General features: G+C 36.6%; 7 protein-coding genes across 8 annotated transcripts; 4 read left to right on the top strand and 3 right to left on the bottom strand.

The window, feature by feature from the left end:
* The first annotated feature begins 296 nt into the window (after window positions 1-296).
* Tsf2 (transferrin 2) lies at window positions 297-3,826 on the top strand. The gene is made up of 8 exons (XM_034325320.2): window positions 297-431; window positions 542-954; window positions 1,036-1,153; window positions 1,229-1,408; window positions 1,487-1,959; window positions 2,030-2,194; window positions 2,271-2,359; window positions 2,455-3,826. Exons 1-8 carry the CDS (start codon window positions 368-370, stop codon window positions 3,434-3,436), a joined length of 2,484 nt encoding a protein of 827 aa, XP_034181211.1. The 5' UTR covers window positions 297-367; the 3' UTR covers window positions 3,437-3,826.
* Window positions 3,149-4,797, bottom strand: LOC117604834 (uncharacterized). Its single transcript, XM_034325336.2, has 6 exons — window positions 4,662-4,797; window positions 4,449-4,597; window positions 4,281-4,376; window positions 4,006-4,186; window positions 3,820-3,916; window positions 3,149-3,287 (listed from the first exon to the last, which is right to left on the bottom strand). The coding sequence occupies exons 2-5, from the start codon at window positions 4,584-4,586 to the stop codon at window positions 3,873-3,875; spliced, it is 459 nt and encodes a 152-aa protein (XP_034181227.1). The 5' UTR covers window positions 4,587-4,597; window positions 4,662-4,797; the 3' UTR covers window positions 3,149-3,287; window positions 3,820-3,872.
* A 23-nt stretch (window positions 4,798-4,820) lies between these two features.
* On the top strand, window positions 4,821-5,557 carry LOC117604833 (uncharacterized). Its single transcript, XM_034325335.2, has 3 exons — window positions 4,821-4,961; window positions 5,027-5,150; window positions 5,239-5,557. The coding sequence occupies exons 1-3, from the start codon at window positions 4,863-4,865 to the stop codon at window positions 5,499-5,501; spliced, it is 486 nt and encodes a 161-aa protein (XP_034181226.1). The 5' UTR covers window positions 4,821-4,862; the 3' UTR covers window positions 5,502-5,557.
* A 117-nt stretch (window positions 5,558-5,674) lies between these two features.
* LOC117604824 (uncharacterized) lies at window positions 5,675-8,972 on the top strand. The gene is made up of 6 exons (XM_034325321.2): window positions 5,675-6,141; window positions 6,219-6,342; window positions 6,405-6,860; window positions 6,939-7,572; window positions 7,648-7,859; window positions 7,935-8,972. The coding sequence occupies exons 1-6, from the start codon at window positions 5,924-5,926 to the stop codon at window positions 8,301-8,303; spliced, it is 2,013 nt and encodes a 670-aa protein (XP_034181212.2). The 5' UTR covers window positions 5,675-5,923; the 3' UTR covers window positions 8,304-8,972.
* Window positions 8,801-14,376, top strand: LOC117604963 (uncharacterized). The gene is made up of 16 exons (XM_034325617.2): window positions 8,801-9,106; window positions 9,301-9,426; window positions 9,505-9,664; window positions 9,738-10,114; window positions 10,194-10,365; window positions 10,447-10,637; window positions 10,711-10,855; window positions 10,915-11,214; window positions 11,888-12,102; window positions 12,414-12,539; window positions 12,607-12,766; window positions 12,833-13,221; window positions 13,293-13,464; window positions 13,537-13,730; window positions 13,809-13,953; window positions 14,038-14,376. Exons 1-16 carry the CDS (start codon window positions 8,888-8,890, stop codon window positions 14,355-14,357), a joined length of 3,411 nt encoding a protein of 1,136 aa, XP_034181508.2. The 5' UTR covers window positions 8,801-8,887; the 3' UTR covers window positions 14,358-14,376.
* Window positions 14,377-14,494: 118 nt separating this feature from the next.
* LOC117604827 (retinol dehydrogenase 14) lies at window positions 14,495-17,096 on the bottom strand. Of its 2 annotated transcripts, none has more exons than XM_034325327.2 (5): window positions 16,948-17,096; window positions 15,800-16,070; window positions 15,314-15,553; window positions 14,854-15,236; window positions 14,495-14,769 (listed from the first exon to the last, which is right to left on the bottom strand). In XM_034325327.2, exons 2-5 carry the CDS (start codon window positions 16,065-16,067, stop codon window positions 14,665-14,667), a joined length of 996 nt encoding a protein of 331 aa, XP_034181218.1. In that variant the 5' UTR covers window positions 16,068-16,070; window positions 16,948-17,096; the 3' UTR covers window positions 14,495-14,664. The 2 variants fall into 2 exon arrangements, with proteins under 2 accessions (XP_034181218.1, XP_034181219.1); XM_034325328.2 differs by having other exon boundaries at window positions 15,800-15,965; window positions 16,948-17,085.
* Window positions 17,097-17,251: 155 nt separating this feature from the next.
* On the bottom strand, window positions 17,252-19,041 carry LOC117604830 (uncharacterized). The gene is made up of 4 exons (XM_034325332.2): window positions 18,706-19,041; window positions 18,344-18,634; window positions 18,052-18,270; window positions 17,252-17,960 (listed from the first exon to the last, which is right to left on the bottom strand). The coding sequence occupies exons 1-4, from the start codon at window positions 18,812-18,814 to the stop codon at window positions 17,638-17,640; spliced, it is 942 nt and encodes a 313-aa protein (XP_034181223.2). The 5' UTR covers window positions 18,815-19,041; the 3' UTR covers window positions 17,252-17,637.
* Between the last annotated feature and the right edge of the window lie 13 nt (window positions 19,042-19,054).

The raw sequence follows: 19,054 nt of genomic DNA, 5'->3' as shown, positions 1-19,054 counted from the left end.
AACTTGTTGAGTAGTTTGAGCCGTTTGCGTATAGGTGGCGCCACGATCGAATTTTGGGCGGTCTTTTTAAAATACAAGTATGTGAACACAAGTTTGTCGAACAATTATTTTGATAATTTTTAGGTCTTGTGGTGATTTTGATTGATTTCCGAAAAGTAGAATCAAAGGAAGTTAAAATAGTGTCTTTTCAGTTGCGATTTAGTTTTGCAATTAATTAATAATTAACGTGTGACACTAAATATAGCAGATGGCGCTCGTTCTAGATGACCAAAGTGTGGGTGTGAGGTCTTGTAGTATCTGTAGTCACTGGTATTAGAGTGATGGGTGTTGTCTTTCTTATTGACGCTCCCATACAAAAGTATTAAAAATGTTATTCGAATACATAAATATATTTTTAATATTCTTCAACTTATTATCTCTTCAAATATACGGTATAAAATATGTCTCTATATTTTTAATTATTTTTAAGTACCATGTTATTTCAAACAATGAATCACCTATTTTAATTTATATAAATAAATTTATTAAAATTCATTTGTAGGACAAAACCTCAATCACACTGTCACATGGTGTACAATATCAGAACCTGAACAAGACAAGTGTAATGCATTTGCAAAAGCTGTTGATCGTGAAATAGCATTTTTTGATTATAGTTATATTTCATTACAATGCAAACAAGCATCAAATAAAGAAGAATGCATGACTATGTTGGATAGAGAGGAAGCACATATAACTACATTAGATGCAGGGGAAATTTTTATAGGTGGTCGCTATCATAGCTTAATACCAATTATGCAAGAAATATATGAAAGTGGTGTAAATTATCAGTACACAGTGGCAGTTATTAAGAAAGGTTCTTTGCCAGATGTACAGAGTTTACATGATTTAAGAGGCAAAAAAGCTTGCTTTCCTGGTCTTGGAATGTTGGCTGGCTGGATTATTCCCATTTATACTGTAAATATAATTTCCTTTTGTTATACTTCTGAACATTATCTACTTAATTGAGCAATAATTTTACTTTTGTTTCATATATAGTTGATGAAACAAGGTGGACTAGAAATTATTGACTGCAATAATCATGTGAAATCTGCTATTAAATACTTTGGGCCCAGTTGTGCAGTTAATTCATTGATTGATAAATATAATCCATTAGGTACAGCTAACAGTCTAAATGATATTACATATGTAAATATCTGATGACAACATTAATAATGATTTTTAATTTAAGGTGACAATTCTGATCAATTGTGTAAGTTGTGTATTGGAAAAATACCTGGAGGTAAATGTACCACTTCAGACCCTTATGCAGGATACGAAGGAGCATTCAGATGCCTGGTAGAGGCAGGAGAAATTGCCTTTTTAGTACACACAACAGTGACTGAAATGACATCAACAACTTTTGACTTCAGTAAATTTTCCAATTCAGTATCATACCGATAATATTCGTAATCATGATAAGATAATAAATAAATTATTTTTACAACAGATTCTGTGAAGAAAGAACAGTTTGAGTTGCTTTGCCGAGACGGTACACGCAAATCTATCGACGACTATAAACTTTGCAATTGGGGTACTGTTCCTTCCCGTGCTATAGTTACGTCATCTGCTACAAAGCTCGAAATCCGGCGATCGTATCAAAGATTTTTAGAAAGAGCAGTTCGAGTATTAAATAAACATAACGCCAAAAATTCGACCGACTTTTATAACAATCGCTTTGAAAATCGACCAGGTTTTAATAACAGATTTGATGAAAATAATTTTACCAGGAATGCGTACGCTAATCCAAACGAATATAACTCGGAAGATTTTGAAAATCGCAATGGATACGAAAGAAATTTCAATGGGAATGAATTAAATCCATTGGATAAAGATGAATCCACGAATATACAACCAATAGAAATATTCGATCTATTTGAATCCGCTCCGAGATACGGAATACATCACAACCTAATGTTCTCTGTAAGCAGAACATTTATTATTTGAATACCTTTACTTTTCTCGCAATCTCATTTTTACTGTATGATTATAGGATTGTGCACGGGATTTTGTTCAATTATCGGAAAAAGTTCAAACATATGGTGGTTATTTAGGTAGTTCTCTAGATCCAATCTTGGAAGTGCGTCGTTGCACCGTCAATAGAATGACTTTGTGCGTTACGTCTGATCCAGAAATGGAAAAATGTATAAAAATGAAGGTAAAGAAATATCAAATTTTCCTGTAGAACTTTGAACTTTTCTTAACTATCATCAGTTCTATTTATTTTATTTCAGATAGCGTTAAAAGCGCAACTATTGAAACCGGAATTAAATTGCCATAAAGGTCACAGTCAAATTCATTGTATGCAAGCTATACAAAATGGGTACGTATATTTCAAATATCCACGTATATGGATAAATCGATTGTTCGATAAACCAAAAGCAAATTATCGTAACAACGTTGTTCTCTAACTTTCAGAATTGCCGATGTAACAGTGTTAGATACCAGTGACGTATATACTGCCGGCTTGCGTTTTGATTTAATTCCATTCATATCTGAAGTTTACAATTTGCCTACGCCAGAATATTACGTAGTTGCAGTGGCAAAAGAAGAAGACGACAATACAGACTTGACTTATTTGAAAAATAAGTACACTTGTCACACGGGAATTAATACGGCAGCGGGTTGGGTCTACCCATTAGCATATCTAATTTCCAATACTTGGATCAGGGGCTATGGTTGCGACTCTGTTCGCGCAGCCGCAGAGTATTTTAGTAAATCTTGTGTTCCGGGTGCGCTTAGTACCGAATACAATACGGGAGTGCCTTACGATAACATGTGCGATTTGTGTCACGGTGCAAGTTTTCGCTACTGTCGTAGAGATGCGTCCGAAGATTATTTTGGATATACAGGTGCTTTCAGATGTTTAGTCGAAGGCGGTGGGGACGTGGCTTTCGTAAAGCATACGACAGTAGCTGAAAACACGGATGGAAAGCGAAGAGAAACGTGGGCGCGTAATACCTTTACGAAAGATTTTGAATTGCTTTGTCCGGATGGTACTCGTCGACCGACTACTGATTACGCGCATTGTAATTTGGGAAAGGTTGCCGCCAATGCGATAGTTACGCGCGGTGGATACTACGGATACAACGAGACACAAATAAACGCATACATCAATTTATTCATTTATGCCCAACAGTTTTACGGTAGAAAGGAGCAGGACGAATTTAGCTTTAGTATGTTTTACAGTCCGCCACCTTACAGTGATTTAATTTTCCAAGATGCTACGCAACAGTTGGAGGTGATACCACCTGAAAAAAGAGAGTATAGCTCTTATTTAGGTCCAGATTTTATGAGAGCTAGAAGAATCGTAGATTGTAACGCTGGAGCATCAGCTATAGAACAGTCAATATTAGCCACGATAGTTATGATTGTACTTACTTACATGTTTAGCAGATAAAATTTAATAGATCTTTTTTGCAACCAATGAATCTTTGCTAAACATACGTGTACATTGAACAAAAGAGTAGAATATTAAACGCTTATCGCATCCTGATCACTAAAAAGTACATTTAGATACTACAACAACCATGTAACTTAGAGATTCAATAATTTCTGTGTGTAATGTGTTCAGACATTAATTATGAGTACATATATATATGTGTTGAATAAGCATTACTAAGATATCTATAGTTAATATTAACTTGGAAATTTGAGATTTAAGCTTAATCCGTCCAGTTTGAAGACTTTACATAAAGATAAGTTTTATCACATACGACTGTATGTATATCGTACACCGTCCATTAATATTTTTATATGTACAAAATAAAGTTTTATAATAACTTTTTAATTCAGTTGATTATCTTCACGTTTATCATAGTTTCTGTAATTTCTTCTTATACGCTTTTAGAGTTTGTTAATTCCTTAAGCCTTTTCGTCACTGTTAAAAACAGATTAATGATTCTAAATATTAAGTTCATTCGGTCATTAAATAATAGAAGTGAAATTATTGGAACGAGTAATAAAGACCTAGAGAGAATAATCGAAGACCTATTTTCTTAGGCAGCATGATCCGCGGAGAATTCTTTTTCCTGGATTTAATTATAAAATTTTCCGGTATATTTTTCATTGTTTTCAGTTTGTTTGGCTTCGAAATTTTCCGAGGAGAAATGAGATCAGCTAGTTTTGTTGGGAACACTTCTGTCATTTTCTACTTTGGGATAGATTAAACCACTTTAATGCAACAAATGTATAGTTCGAACATTAGTTAACAAGAATTTGAATTAAAAAAAGTGAAGATTCACATTATATTCTGGTCGATGCTTTGCAGATTTAGGCTTAGCCAGGATTTCGATACGTCTCACCTTTTTTACATGTTTTCGCACTTTCCTACAACGTTTCTACAAATAAAAACGATATCATTATCTTGTGATAATGTTGATTCACTTCTAAATATCAGATTAGGATTTTACTTTTTTTGGTTTTTTATTTAACGTTAACAAACTATCAAGCTTTATTACATCAGTTGTGCTCTTTACTTTTCTAGGGGCACACCAAAAAGCATTATTTTTGTTTGTATGCTTTTTTTTAATAAATGATTTTGATGCCATTTTACTGTCTTCTGCATGAACAAAAATTTAATGTAAAAATATAAAATCGAAAAATATAGAATCGAACCGACTGACAGGAATGAATTGAAGTTTCTAAACGATCTTCTTGCACGATCCTTGACTACCGCTTCGTTGTCAAACATCAAAATTTAACCCCATAATAAACACTTCAAAATTCTCTGTTCAACCGAAACGAACCTTATAAACTACCCATTAAAAACGATTCAAAAAACAATTTACAAAAATTTCAATTTCGTTTAAGTACAAATAAACGCTATGAACACGAATGGTACTCAAGAAAATGTACCGAGATTTGAAAAATTAGCAAAGCCAAAGGAAAGAATCGATCGAACTAGTAACTACAATGCCTTCAATGTGAGTGTTACAAGAAGATAATAAGAACATTGCGAAAACGTAACGTAATTTATTTGGCGTTTTAGGTAAAACCCGAAGCATTATCTTATCAAATTACAGATTCCTTAAACAAACTGGCTCAACCGAAACGAAAACAGGTCACAAATACACTAAGCGCGTCATCCAGCTTAAGAAGTTCATCAAACACAGGTAGTTTATTCTTAGATAGAAGTTTGTAAAAATGGCTAATAATTGCATTGCAAAATTATGCGGTAATACCTTTCATCATTGATATTAGTGAGAGAACGTCAGAAGCTGATAAATAGCAACGAACAGTCAAAGGACGCGCTGGAATCGAAGAAGAAGAAATTTTTATTGGACACTTATGCCCGTATCGTTGCAGCCAGAAATAAACGATGCTCGAAACGTTTACACGAACTCGCGAAACCAAGGAATCCTTCAATTCGAAACGAGTCGTACGAAGATTACGACAATTACTTTCAAACAATTAAAAAATACAATGCTAAATCTGCGGCATTGAAAAAAAACATGAACCAGTAATTGGAAAAAAGTTTAACATGTAACAAAAATATAATTAAACTATCAAACTTATTCGTCTTGTTACACTTAATTACTAAATAAAATATTTAATTAATTATGCTTCGTAAAATAATTTACCAAGTATAGATTATACACATGTATCTATGACGAAGCAGAAAACAAGCGAACGTTTTTCCTTCCTTCAAAATCTGGCAAACCCAACCCATCCAACAACAAAAAATGGATAAGTTTAAAATAATACAAACATGACATAAAAATATAAAAAGATTCAATAAAATCCATCGAAACATGTCATAGTCAGTTCTATCAATCATTGTTCTCTTCATTAAACCGCAATAGCCGTTAAAATGGAAATAACGAAAGCCGAATATTTTCATTAATTCTTCAATTCATCAAAAACTCATACTTCGAAGTCCTTAAAAATGGCTCCAAGAGTTACAACACAGGGATCTACTGCACTCCGTAGAAAAGACACAATTTCGGAAAAAGGATCAAGTAAGAAAGACAAGGCTGATAAACGAAGAAGAGAGAAGTCAACAGCAAGGAAAACAATAGCTGGAAAACCAGCAGCAGGGAAACCAGCGTCGAGTAGACCTGGAAAAGGTAGAAAAAGATTAAGTAAATCGAGAACCAGATCGAGGTAAGCAACTCTCTGAACAGTTCAAATATCCATAATTAAATTGTATAAGAATTCAGAGAGTTTGATGGTTCTTTTAGGTTTGGAAAAGCTACACAGGAGAAATTGAAGGGGTGGCTAGCAACTCCGGCCGACTGGGCTCGCTTCAATGCCTGGGCAGCAATCAACGCGAACCCGAAGAAAATCCCAGAACCAGAAGCCATAGTTAGTACTGAAATAAAAACAATTTAAGAATTACCATCAGTGTAATATTTCTTTTTTTTTAGGTTCGACCATCGAGGCCGTTATGGCAGTTTAAAAAACGGATGATCGTTTTGTCCGCACCGCGTAAAGCACCGGATCCAAGCATCAACTGCAGGGAGGATCAAAGTGTTTCAAAAGCAGCGTTAAAAGCAGCCCCGTCGATGCGAACGAACTTGCTCGCCTTGCCGATTATAAGACTTCTCGATTATGGACGAGTTTATTATCAGGTCTCACCTGCAGCGTTGGAATACGTAGCGTCGCAGAGAATATGCGAGTTAAGTCAGCCACATTTTATCATCCCCGAGGAATGCAAGCCACCTAGACTGAGCATGTGTCGGCCAAAGGTTTTGGACACAGAGAGGTTGAGGATATTAGCCATGAATAAGAAGCTGCTGCACTGTCCTGAACAGCTTACCAAGGAAGAAATGGAAGAACTTTTCACACCTCTGGGTACAAGGAGGACCGCGTTGGGCTATAAGGTGTTAACCATTTTTCTGTAATTAATGAAGTAAAAAGGATAAATTATGAATAATTTTTTATCTCGTCCTTTATATTAGATTACACCGTGGATGGAATATCTAGCATTGCCTAAGTATAAGTCGATCAAGGAGAGAAAAGACAAACAAGCGATGACTTGGAAGAAAACGATAGTAGATGAAGGAGAGCAAAGGGGTAAAGAAGCTTTGGTTGAGCTAACGGAGAGAAGGGCGAAAGAAATGGAAAGGGAAAGGAAGATGAGAAAGCTGCAAAAGAAATTGTGCGAGGAGGAGAAAGAGAAGAAGAGAAGGGAAAAAGAAAAAGAAAAAGATGAAAGAAGAAGTAGGTACGAGGCTACGCGTAAAATCTGCGAGGACGAAGATATCCTCATGTATGAGGCTGAACAAGATTGCGAGCCTGAGAAACCGGAAAAGGCACCGCATAAGAAGAAACAAAAGAAAAGGCAGACTCGCGATGATGGCGATGCGAAAAAGAAAACTAAACGAAAAGGAACTGAACAAAAACTTTCAAAAGAAGAGGAAAAGAAGAAGAAGGAGGAGGAAAAGAAGAAGGAGGAGGAGGAAAAGAAGAAGAAGGAGGAGGCAGAAAGAAAAGAGAAGATAAGGAAAAAGAAGAAAAACGCTTGGAGATATGCACCGTATCCGTGCAAGCCCATTTCACAGGACATTAAGAAAGAAACTTTAGAGTTTGAAGGTCTGCTTCGAAGCTAAAGAAACAAGCCGGCTCGTCGAAGATGAAGATAGATTGATGTTTTATTTTTCGTTGCAGCATCTTCCCGCATGACAGAATTATCTAAACCACGAGACCGCAAAGACAGAAGCTGCAGAACCAATGCTTTCACGGTGAAAAAGGGTGCTCTGTCCGCTTCTGCTTCCGGCAGAGTCGAAGATTTGGCAAAACCAACGAATCCTCGAGATCCGATCGAAAGGAAACCACCCCGCGAGAAGGATGCCTACGGAAAACCAATATTCATAATACCTGTAAATTTTTTAAATCATCCAAGTTTAGGCTGTGTAAAACAATCACTGGTAATTCATGTATCAATTTTGTTGCAGGTTTATGGGAAGGTGTTGCCCAAAACGAAACCGTACAAAATGGGCGAGTGCCCGAAAAAAGAAGAGAAGAAGAAAGTCGTTAGAAAACGTCCAATTGATCCGATCGTTTATGAACCATCTTATGATCCTTGTATATACCCACAATTAGCAAAGAGACAGAAGATGGAAAGGAAAAGAGCTGCGAAGCTGTATCCAAAAATGAAAATTAAAAGAAGAACAAGGACTCAGATGAAGCAAGCTTCCAAAATGACCGTAGCAGGAGATGAAGACAAAGAAGTAGAATTAGAAAAAGCGAGTTTAAATGAAGATGAAGAAGAAGAGGAGGAAGAGGAAGAAGAAGAAGAAGAAGAAGAAGAAGAAGAGGAGTAAAAACTGCACATGAAACTCTATGGAACCATAAATAATAATTTATATTCCACTCACGCGCGTGTGAATATGTCATTGAAAAATAGAATGACATACCTTGTATATTCGTTTTCCTCGGAATATCCGCAACGATTATGTAAGGTCGCGGTGTAACAACATATGCATAGAGTTCTAAGTAAACAAGGAAAATGCATTTTAAATAACGTCGAATCTAGTTCACAGAATAGATTAAATTAATAGCTGTCGCTTGTACCGCTGTGTTAATGACACATTATTGCCTGGTCAATGTTCAATCACTATACTATGTACAGTTATCTAGCAATTTAAAAATAGAAATCACATGAATCATGTTTTATATTAATTATTATTCAACAACAGCAGTGCAATGTCCTTACGCATTTTAATGTTTGTACAGGGGAATTTCTGGAGATTTAGACAAGTTTCCTTACTCTCACAAAGAAGTTCGTTGTCGGTCAAAGTATAAAATGTTTCCGCTGTTGATTGCCGTTTCAGTGCCACTCGAGCAGTGGCTTGGTGAATCAACCGTCTTATTGACCAAAGGCGGGTTTAAGATCCGTAGAAAAAATATGGTTCGAATATTATCGAAAAAAATGAACTCACTTCAAGCGATCTTGTTCCTCGTTATCGGCATCGGCAGCGTGTACTGTTGCGCACAGCATCCGGAAGTGGGAGCACCAATTGGAAGAATCCGTGGATCTATTTTGAATTCAAGGCTTGGACGAAAGATTTATTCCTTCCGTGGTGTAAGATACGCCGAGCCACCTACGGGAGATCGACGTTTTCAGGTAAATTTTTCATTCGTTTCTCAACCGTAATTTTATTAATCCTGGAAAGATAGCTGTCCGTAAACATTTGTCAAACTTATCGTTAGCCTTCAGCCGTGAGAACAAAGAATACTCTTTGTGTTTCCATTTACGCGAATATTTATGGGTTACCAGCTAGAATAAGGCAATCTTCTGCAATTTTCTTTGTAACACAGGTAGCAACTCCAGCAGCAGATTGGAACGATGTTTTCGATGCCTCCGAGGAAGGTCCTGCGTGTCCAAGTTTGGGTAACACAACATGGTCCGAAGATTGTTTGCGTTTGAACGTGTACACTACTAAAGTATGTTTCATCATTATCATAAAGCAGATCGTATCATACAGATCATTCTTGTCAGTCACAATTGTTTAAACATTGCAGTTACCTTCGAGTTCCGAGAATGTAAAACGACCGGTGCTAGTATTTTTCCATCCAGGTGGATTTTATTTCTTCTCTGGTCAGAGCTTGTACTTTGGTCCCCAATATCTGATGGATAAAGATATCGTTCTGGTCACTGTGAATTATCGGCTCGGTTCGTTAGGTAATTTACCTGAACGAATAATTAACAAGCATTTGTTAAAAATTAGCAGAGAAATGATTAATGTTCTATGTAGGTTTCTTAAGTACGGGAGATTCGGTAGCACCAGGCAATTTGGGCTTGAAAGATCAAGTGGTTGCACTTCGATGGATTAAAAGGAACATCGCTTCTTTCGGAGGTGATCCAAACTCCGTGACCATCAGCGGTTGTAGCGTCGGAGGGCTTAGCACCGACTTGCATATGTTGTCCCCTATGTCGAAAGATTTGTTTCATAGAGCGATCGTGATGAGCGGATCGCTGATGAACCTGGAACCTTTTCCAACGCAGCAAAGAAATATCGCGATAAAGCAAGCGAAACTTCTAAATTGTCCAACCAACGACAGCGAAGCGATGGTGGCTTGTATGAAAACGAAGCCAGTTCAGGACTTTAAGGATACTATGCTCCAGTTTTTCGTTAGTTTACCTTTGATTTTAAAAATTGTACAGCGAGAATGTTTTAGCGGATAATCGTTTCACGATTGAATCGCTTCAGGAATGGTACGGAGATCCAATTCTGATATGGGAACCAGTGGTAGAACCGGAAGTTCCAGGCGTGGAACGATTCCTACCAGCGCAACCACTCGATCTGATCAGACAGAAAAAATTTAATCAAGTACCTGCCATGTTTGGAGTGACGAAGGACGAATTTGGAGGAGTAGTTGTTGGTACGTTAAGTTGCCTCTTGATTTTCATATAAATTAGGTTGAATTATCGAACTTCTTGCAACCTTGTCATACTTTTTACAGCGTTTGAGAATCAAACTAAGGAAGGCAACGATCTTTATCGTGAACTCAACGATAACTGGAACAGAATTGCACCTATTAGCTTTATGTACGAACGTGACACACCACGGTCAGCATATATCACCAAAGAGTTACGTCGATTTTATTTCAACAATGAGTCAATCGATCCAGCTCACAACGATGGTCTCGCTCACGTATGTCTTCGCGAACATGTTTTTTTCACTCTATCGAGCTCAATTTACAAGAAATGGTTTTATTTGCTTGCAGATTTATACAGACAGCGTAATTATATTTCCTATGTATCGTGGGGCAAAACTGATAGCTGAGAATTCTAGAGAACCAGTCTATTTTTATGAATCCTCGTATCAAGGGCGTTACAGTTTTACAATGTGGAATGCCACCACACCATACGGTAAATTTTTTATATTTAATTTATATCCTACTTAACTTCATCGTTTTGAAATATTTCAGGTGTTGTACACCAAGACGATTTGCAATATCTCTTCTTTATGAAGTCTTTCTTTCCATTCTTCGATGAAACTGCTCCTGAAATTCCGATAGTGGAGTTATATACATCTATCTGGACAAGTTTCGTTCAGAGTGGTGAACCTGTTCCCAAGAGTGGTCCATTTAATAAGATAAAGTGGGACAGGTTTATTCCTAATCAAGACAATTACCTGGAAATTAACACGGATCCTACCATGAAGACTGGCCTCTATCTTGATAGAATGCAGGAGTGGGAAAAACTGTTCCCTTTACCTCCGGCAGCATAAACAAGAAATATAATTTTTAATCTCTTCAATTTTCTGCATTATTTGAATAAAGATGCAATATAGAAATTAATTTCTTACATTTTCTCATATTTCCTCTTCCTCGTTGCTGATTAAAAATTCCAAGTGACTGACTTGCATGCATTATTTATTAATATCGTTATCTTTTATTTATAAGATTTTATTTAACGATACTTGAGGTCATGATACTTGTAGTATTATTATCCGTCAAATTTCCCATGTTGAAGCAATCAATGTTTCATGAATTAAAAATGTAAGATAACAAATTGATATTTATGCAAGTGGTACAAGTTGAATATGTTATCATAATTAAGAATATTGACCAGTTAGTCACAATCATTGGCGTTTAGAATGTTATTTAAATAAATATTCATATTTTTATCTTCGCGATATGATTGATCTAAAAAAGCTATAAGTGTAACAAATTTGGAAATGTCTTTACATAAGCGTTTATAAGACACCATTGTTCGCGAACCGGTAATTGGATTTCCCCACTCATTTTCCTCCTAGCAATCATATAAATTGTTCCGTTTTACCCTTGAGTTCTTCAGTGTTCGCATGAACACCGTCTGAGCTGGTTCACTGGATCCACTCATCCTCCGCTTCTAGTTCTCCTTCGAAGGAAACAGGATTTTCGCGAAAAAAAAGCTGATTTTCAAGCTTTAAAATGAAAAGTACTCTGATACTTTTCTTTGCTGCCTTCATCGCCATCAGCAATGCTCAAAATAGCAACGATGAGAAACCAGTAGTAACTGCCCCTACTGGAAAAATTAAGGGTTCGATTATACCTTCGAGACTTGGCAAACAAATTTATTCGTTTCGTGGTGTGAGATACGGAGAACCACCCACTGGACATCAACGTTTTCAGGTAAGCATTTTATGTTTAAAAAATTTCTAAGAGATTTTGAGAATTTGAGAAGGAGAATGTTTAGAAGTTACGAGAGTAGAAATTATATGAACGTGTCGTAAAGAAACATTAGTGTCACTTACCTAATTCGTGTGTATTAAGAAATGTCTTAACAAGATCTTCCGTTCCAGTAACAAGTGGTCCACCTGTGAATCATCGTTAAAACGTCAATGTACAGATTATCAAGTTTTCTTATCATATAAAATTAATCTTGTATTACGTACTGTCTCTGACTAATATCAATTACATAGAATTGTTTTTAAATTGTACAGCCTCCAATCCCAGCACAAGACTGGAAGGATGTGTTCGACGCTACCGAAGAAGGACCCAGTTGCCCTCATCCGGATGGAAAAATACAATCTGAAGATTGCTTACGACTAAACGTTTACACCACAAAAGTAAGTTGTAATTAGATCCATTTTGAACATAATTGGACTAGTAAAATTTCTTATCGTCCAATTTCAGCTGCCTTGTAAGACCGAAAATGTAAGCAGACCAGTTATGATATTTATACATCCGGGTGGTTTTTACGGATTTTCTGGACAAAGCGTCAACTTTGGACCGCAATATCTGATGGATCACGATATCGTCTTGGTTACTATTAATTACCGTCTTGGAACATTAGGTAATTTTGAGGAAGATATAATTAGCATGAAATCCTAATCTAACGGCTTGATGCAAATGTTTGTAGGTTTCTTGAATACTGGTGATAGCTTGGCACCAGGTAACATGGGGATGAAAGATCAGGTTGTGGCACTTCGTTGGGTACAGAGAAACATCGCTGCTTTCGGTGGCAATCCAAACTCTGTCACTTTGTGCGGCTACAGTGCCGGAAGTTTCAGTATAATGTTGCACATGGTGTCCCCTATGTCTAAGAATCTCTTCCATAGAGCTATCTCGATGAGTTCTTCGGCTATCGGATCGGACGTCTATGGCAGTATCTCGCAAAATGGACAAAAGGAGCTGGTTAAAAAACAAGCTGAACTGTTGGGCTGTCCTACTGACTCAACCGGTGCGATGTTGCTTTGCTTCAATAGCAAACCAGTGGAAAACTTTACAAGCACCTTGAGCTCCTTATTCGTAAGTACGAAATAACATATTAGTAAGTGTCTTTTCTTCTATCGAATAAACATTGTTATGTTTGACGATAGGATTGGTACGGAAATCCAATTTTACTTTGGAAACCCGCTGTGGAACCTGAAAGTCGTGACGGAGACAGATTCTTGACCGAACAACCGTACGATTCGATCATGAAAGGAAACTTTCAACAAGTTCCTTATATTCTTGGTGTTACGGAGAACGAATTTGGTGGAATAGCTTCCTGTAAGTGTTTAAAATTTATCGTTAGTATTAGCAAGTGTCACATTCATCTTACCACCTAATTGTATATTACAGTGTATGAAAAAGATAGGATATATGAAAATGGTACGTTGTATCGTGAGCTAAACGAGAGATGGAACACTCTTGCTCCAATTATATTCATGTACGAACGTGACACACCACGATCGAATTATATCAGCAGGGAGTTGAAGAAATTCTATTTCAAGGATCAGCCAATTGGACCAGAAAATAATGACAAACTTAATCAAGTTCGCATAAAATTCGTTTAGACAAATATGCTGAAACGTTGTTAAAAATCGTATTAATTTTTTGCAATTACTTTGCAGTTATACGGTGATGCTGTACCTACATTTGCTATGTACCGAGCAGCTAAGATATTTGCTAAGCAGTCTAGACAACCAGTGTACTTTTACAAATTCACGTTCCAAGGACGTTACAGCTTCCAAATGTGGAATGATACCACGCCTACTGGTAAAGTTTCTACGTTTTTCCTTTTATCTGGTACACTGTATACTCCTATTGAATTTACTCAAACAATTTTCAATGTTATTTAAGGTGTGAACCATCACGACGATCTACAGTATCTCTTCTTCATAAAGTCATTCTTCCCATACTTCGAAAGCGACGCTCCTGAAATTCCTATGGTTGAACTTTACACGGACATGTGGTCGAATTTCGTGCAAAACGGTGAACCAATTCCTAGGGACAATGATAAACTCAAGAACGTGAGATGGACTACATACGTTCCCTCGCAGACCAATTTCTTGGATATTAATCTTCATCCGTCCATGAAGAATAGCTTCTTCCCTGAAAGAATGCAATTATGGGAAAGACTGTTTCCCGTGCCTAAGTCGCCAGGTTCGGTGAAACACTGAGCGTACTATCTTTTACAGTAGAGTATTCTTTTTGATAAACTATTACCTTATAAACACAGCAAGCAAACAGCAATTATCATTCTCTTCTATATCCGCTTCGTTCTTATATAAAACATTAAGTATAAAATAAAATATGGTAAATGTACAAAAAATATTTATTTTCCTCCTTAGTATGTAGTAGGCGATGTAGTCGATACAAGTTATTCGTATAGAAACGTCCAAAAAATAACTAAAAAACTAAATTGCTGAATGCGAGGAAAGCTTAGCAATACTTGAATACTTCATATAAAACACTCATAGTATATTTCTAAATTTTCGGATCTGTTGGTTGAAGTTTCACTAAAGTTTCGCTAAGTTCCCAAAACTTTTTACCCTTTGCTGGATCTGTTATATCGCCACGAAGTTGTTGTTCCTAAAATCAAACGATACAATTGAGTTTGGTAAACTTAGAAGCTGGATAACCGCAACGGGCAATTTGTTACAACTTTTTACTAACATGACAATCCGTGAAGTATTTGCCAGAAATTCCGTTTACTTCGTCCGAAACGGCAAGGTGTATGGTTGTTTGTGCACCCTGTTCAGGCGTTTTGAAGAAGGTATTCAATGTAAATCGTAAAGCATAGGAAAACGGGAATGGCACCTTCTTCCAGATACCAGTGTTTATGAGACCAGGATGCAGGCAATTAGCTGTTACGCCAGTACCTTCGAGACGTCTCGCTAATTCAAAGGTGAACACAATATTCGCATACTTGGAAACGTAATACAAGTATGCAGGTAGTGTCGTAGTCGGATTAACATTGTTTAAATTTAATCTCGCCAAATAGTACAGGCCCGATGCGACGACAACTATCCGGCTTGGTTTTGAACGTTTCAGCAAATCTGTTGGCAATCAATATAATTTCAAGTTCTAACAATTGCATTAAAATACAGTGAGCGCGAAATATTTATTGTTTTACCAATTAAAAGATGCGTAAGTAAAAATGGCCCGTAATGATTTGTTGCCATGGTCATTTCCAAACCATCCTCCGTCACCTTCTTCTCAAACACATCGGCAGTTCCTGCGTTGTGGATCAACACGTCTAACCGGTCCTCTTCTCGATTTATTTGTTCCGCAAACTTTCTGACCGAAGAAAGCGACGACAGGTCGAGCTTTCGAACAACAATGTGGGTATTACCCGATTCCTTGAATAATTCCTCTGTGGAAAAGGGATTTTTTTATAATGAAATATAGATAGCTTGCTTCTATAGTAAATTAAAATATTTGGTACGGAAAAGAAAATTGAAACACCGACTCGAGAAATAAACAAATGCTACTAAATATTTAATATATGATCTACTACTAATGCAAACATCTTGACTAACGAGGACTTTCTGTATGAAAGTCGGTCATATTCGACGCGATGCATTTCAGATGCATGTGCATGTATGTATGTAAGTTAAACCTTTCAATTTTTCTGCTGCCTCTACATTTCGACAAGCCATGATCAATTTGGCGCCTCTTATTGCGATATCCCTGGCAGCCTCCTTGCCGATACCAGAAGTGCATCCTGTTATTATCACCGTCTTCCCGTCCATTCTGTTTTTACTTTTGCAGGCTCCCATCGTGTACTGTGAGTACATGTACAGAGCTAGTATGAATAGAAGCACGACGAATAACAGAGCTGCGGCCAAGTAACACAGCGTCGTGCATGATACCATCTTCAGTAACATGATCTAAACGAATGATGTACTTATGATAGGTGACACACAATGCATTTTATAGGATATACGTCTCCTAATGAGTTAGACGATAGATAAGCTGAAGACGAGTTAGTACAGAAGTGATAGAGCTTGAAGAACCTTTCAATGAATCGAAAGCCTTTCGTTGCAGCCGACGACCTTGAAATCTCGTTTGAAAGAATGCCAGCCAAAGGTCGATGACCGTGAACGTGAATCGTTGGAGATGTCGGACACTGACGTTCTACTTGACAGAATAGTTAGTCGTACATTCAAACCGGATTCTCGAATGCGAATCACACTTTTACATTGTAAACTCAACTTCCATGTACGTGTACGTTATCATTAACGTTTACAAATTGCTTGAATAATAAATTATTTAACCAATGTACGTAATGGTTTTTATCGTATAAAATATTCATGGATTATTACAATGTACGATGATACTTCTTTGAACGGAACAAGTCTGTACCGAAATCAAGATAAACCGGTTCTTATATGCAACGTACATGGCATAAGAGTGAGCTTGCTTTAATATGATAAACTGAAAAAAAGAAAATAGCTGCGTGTTAAAATTGTTGACTGGTACAAGAATGGACCACCATTTATTGTTCAGTTTACGTTTATCTAAGATAATATTTCTAGTAAACAACTTTATAGGATTGATTATAAGAGTAATTAAACAATCAACTTCGATGGCATTTGGACTCGTTAATGAGCGTAGAAAGTGTCACGCAATTCTACCTGCAACGATTCAAACAATAGCGATTTGATTACAATTGAATTCGAAACAAATGGCGTAGGAAAGCGGCAGGCAATAAGCAGGAGAAACAAGTAGAAAAGTAATATTAATTTAACGTTTAATTATACTCACATCAGTTGTTACCAAATTCTCATTCAGACTGGCTCAAGAGTTCAACTACTTATACACCTTTTCTACCTGAGCCTTCTTTCTATACTGACATCGTGATTCGTAAAAGCGTGCGCTCTCCAAGCATCTCCCCACTTTGTTACTACAGAACTAGCAACGAAAGTAGAAACCTTTGACGTCAAATCTCTCCTTCATACTAGAAAAAAAGTCATCTATCTTTTTAAAAAAAAAAAATTGCAACCAATTCGCAACTTTGTTTAATTACATTTGTGCTTTTTTCAACAACTAACTGTATATTAATTGCTGAAATGAGCGTAAATCGTCTCATCAACCTTCCTTTTTCAATTATCATAATAGCACCTTTACAAATCTTCGATTCCAAACGATTAAAAAGCTCATAACGACGAAGAAGTGAATTCAAATGAAGCCGATTATGTTTACTTTGACTAATTAGACTGACGACAGTCCGACAAAGTAGGTTCTCCTTATAGCTTAATGTGCTATTTATTGGTTAAATCTACGTATTTACGCTGGAAGTTACAATACAGGATCTCTGGAATATTTATAAGAAATAATGAAGTCTTCCTTGGACCGTTACATTTTGTATTTTTAATCCAGAGTTTCGATGAAAAACTAAAGCGATATTCGTATTGTTTCATCCCCTGAAGAGATATTTATTCAATTTGATAGACATTATACTTCGATTTTAATTTTCTCTCGAATGATCGGTGATCGTAGTCGGGACTTGGTTTGCAAGTCGCTCGTTTGCATTTTTCCGAGTTGCTCGGATTCCACGGCATTTTGCAAGATTTGCGACGTCAGGTTGGATATACGGAGATCTTGAAGCTTCATTGCGCTCTCAAGGTACGCAAGTTTGTGATTCAAGGTAGAAATAACGTCGTTTTTCTCGCGTAACTCTTGTCTTAATTGCGCGCAAACCTGACGAGAGATACTCTCTTCCTCCTCGTCGTTCGCCGATATTTTTTCAGTTCTAGGTGACTCAACATCCTTTTTCGCTTGAACAAACACGAAAAAAAACATGCTTCGAGTATTTTTTTATTTTCAAGAATGGACTTAATGTAGCCGTCAGATTTATCGGCAACTTACGTGGATTTTCAGAATACATTAACGATTCAAATTTTATGCTTGGGATGTAATTCCAAACAAAAAACCAACTAACGAACCATTGCAGGACAATAAGAAAGTTTTCCCTGACGCGAGCGAAAATCGATTTGCTCGGCTCGGTATTTAAAGTTAATTGATCAGCAGAATACACCGTTAATTTGTCTGACGCTATCACCTTTTCACTGACCTCTTCTTTTTTTCCTAAATAAAATATTAATACTATTTTAATACTACCATTAATCTTTTCTTTGTTGTTATGAACAAGTTAGTATACCTTCTTCGACAAAGTTTTTGTCATCGCCTGAAATATTTGAGGAATTTTGGTAATCGGAATTTTTCGGGACCTTATTTCTCAGTTCTACCAAGACGTTTTCAATGGCCCCGGGCTGACAATTTGCAAGTTGATTAATCGTATCTTTAGTTAACTTCATGTCAATTTTACTTAATACTTTTCGATTCAATAAACTCCAGTTTTCTTTTTTCGTGTTTATGCTGCTAACTGGTACGTAATTATGAAGGTCAACGTAACGGGGATAATATACTTTGAGAATTTCCGCCATCATAACTGAAGAATGGTCGCTTCGATTATAAAAAAATTAACTAAAGATCTACAGATAATGTAAACGAAAAAGGTACCAGCATCCGAGAAATCTCGATTTAAATTTTTTGTCGGTTTTGAGAATGGAATCGTCGAGATCCATGCGTATAATTCTTCATCCAACTTCCTCCCGTTTTCGTCGGCCATTTCTATTCCTTTTGTAGAAGATTATTGAATCGCTTTAGTAAACTTCACGAAGAAATCATGTGTTTTTATTAGACATCTCTTGCATTATCATACAAAATTCTGCAAGATTCATTAATGATTTTCGAAAGATTCTATTTGTACGACGGAATCTACTTTTAGATTGTTCTTCAAAATATCAAATCACGAGGTCCGATATAAAATTGACATCCTTGTTCTTGGTGATGTTCCCAATTTCAAAGT

This window comes from Osmia lignaria, chromosome 5, assembly GCF_051020975.1.
Source record: "Osmia lignaria lignaria isolate PbOS001 chromosome 5, iyOsmLign1, whole genome shotgun sequence".
In the NCBI taxonomy this organism is placed as follows: domain Eukaryota; kingdom Metazoa; phylum Arthropoda; class Insecta; order Hymenoptera; family Megachilidae; genus Osmia; species Osmia lignaria.
The sequence above is the reverse complement of the archived record's forward strand: the minus strand, read 5'-3'. Positions and strand labels throughout refer to the sequence as shown.

Coding starts and splice junctions, on each gene's coding strand:
- Tsf2 (XM_034325320.2), top strand. CDS start 368: ATGTTATTCGAATACATAAATATATTTTTAATATTCTTCAACTTATTA. Junction 1,960..2,029: donor ATCACAACCTAATGTTCTCT/GTAAGCAGAACA, acceptor GTATGATTATAG/GATTGTGCACGGGATTTTGT. Junction 2,195..2,270: donor AAAAATGTATAAAAATGAAG/GTAAAGAAATAT, acceptor ATTTTATTTCAG/ATAGCGTTAAAAGCGCAACT.
- LOC117604834 (XM_034325336.2), bottom strand. CDS start 4,586: ATGGCATCAAAATCATTTATTAAAAAAAAGCATACAAACAAAAATAAT. Junction 4,187..4,280: donor AGCATCGACCAGAATATAAT/GTGAATCTTCAC, acceptor ATCCCAAAGTAG/AAAATGACAGAAGTGTTCCC. Junction 3,917..4,005: donor TCTTCGATTATTCTCTCTAG/GTCTTTATTACT, acceptor TGTTTTTAACAG/TGACGAAAAGGCTTAAGGAA.
- LOC117604833 (XM_034325335.2), top strand. CDS start 4,863: ATGAACACGAATGGTACTCAAGAAAATGTACCGAGATTTGAAAAATTA. Junction 4,962..5,026: donor GTAACTACAATGCCTTCAAT/GTGAGTGTTACA, acceptor TTGGCGTTTTAG/GTAAAACCCGAAGCATTATC. Junction 5,151..5,238: donor AAGAAGTTCATCAAACACAG/GTAGTTTATTCT, acceptor CATTGATATTAG/TGAGAGAACGTCAGAAGCTG.
- LOC117604824 (XM_034325321.2), top strand. CDS start 5,924: ATGGCTCCAAGAGTTACAACACAGGGATCTACTGCACTCCGTAGAAAA. Junction 6,343..6,404: donor TCCCAGAACCAGAAGCCATA/GTTAGTACTGAA, acceptor CTTTTTTTTTAG/GTTCGACCATCGAGGCCGTT. Junction 6,861..6,938: donor GGACCGCGTTGGGCTATAAG/GTGTTAACCATT, acceptor CCTTTATATTAG/ATTACACCGTGGATGGAATA.
- LOC117604963 (XM_034325617.2), top strand. CDS start 8,888: ATGGTTCGAATATTATCGAAAAAAATGAACTCACTTCAAGCGATCTTG. Junction 10,115..10,193: donor ATACTATGCTCCAGTTTTTC/GTTAGTTTACCT, acceptor GAATCGCTTCAG/GAATGGTACGGAGATCCAAT. Junction 13,731..13,808: donor ATAATGACAAACTTAATCAA/GTTCGCATAAAA, acceptor ATTACTTTGCAG/TTATACGGTGATGCTGTACC.
- LOC117604827 (XM_034325327.2), bottom strand. CDS start 16,067: ATGTTACTGAAGATGGTATCATGCACGACGCTGTGTTACTTGGCCGCA. Junction 15,237..15,313: donor ACTTACGCATCTTTTAATTG/GTAAAACAATAA, acceptor GATTGCCAACAG/ATTTGCTGAAACGTTCAAAA. Junction 14,770..14,853: donor AATACTTCACGGATTGTCAT/GTTAGTAAAAAG, acceptor GTTTGATTTTAG/GAACAACAACTTCGTGGCGA.
- LOC117604830 (XM_034325332.2), bottom strand. CDS start 18,814: ATGGCCGACGAAAACGGGAGGAAGTTGGATGAAGAATTATACGCATGG. Junction 18,271..18,343: donor CAAAAACTTTGTCGAAGAAG/GTATACTAACTT, acceptor TATTTTATTTAG/GAAAAAAAGAAGAGGTCAGT. Junction 17,961..18,051: donor AATGTATTCTGAAAATCCAC/GTAAGTTGCCGA, acceptor TGTTTGTTCAAG/CGAAAAAGGATGTTGAGTCA.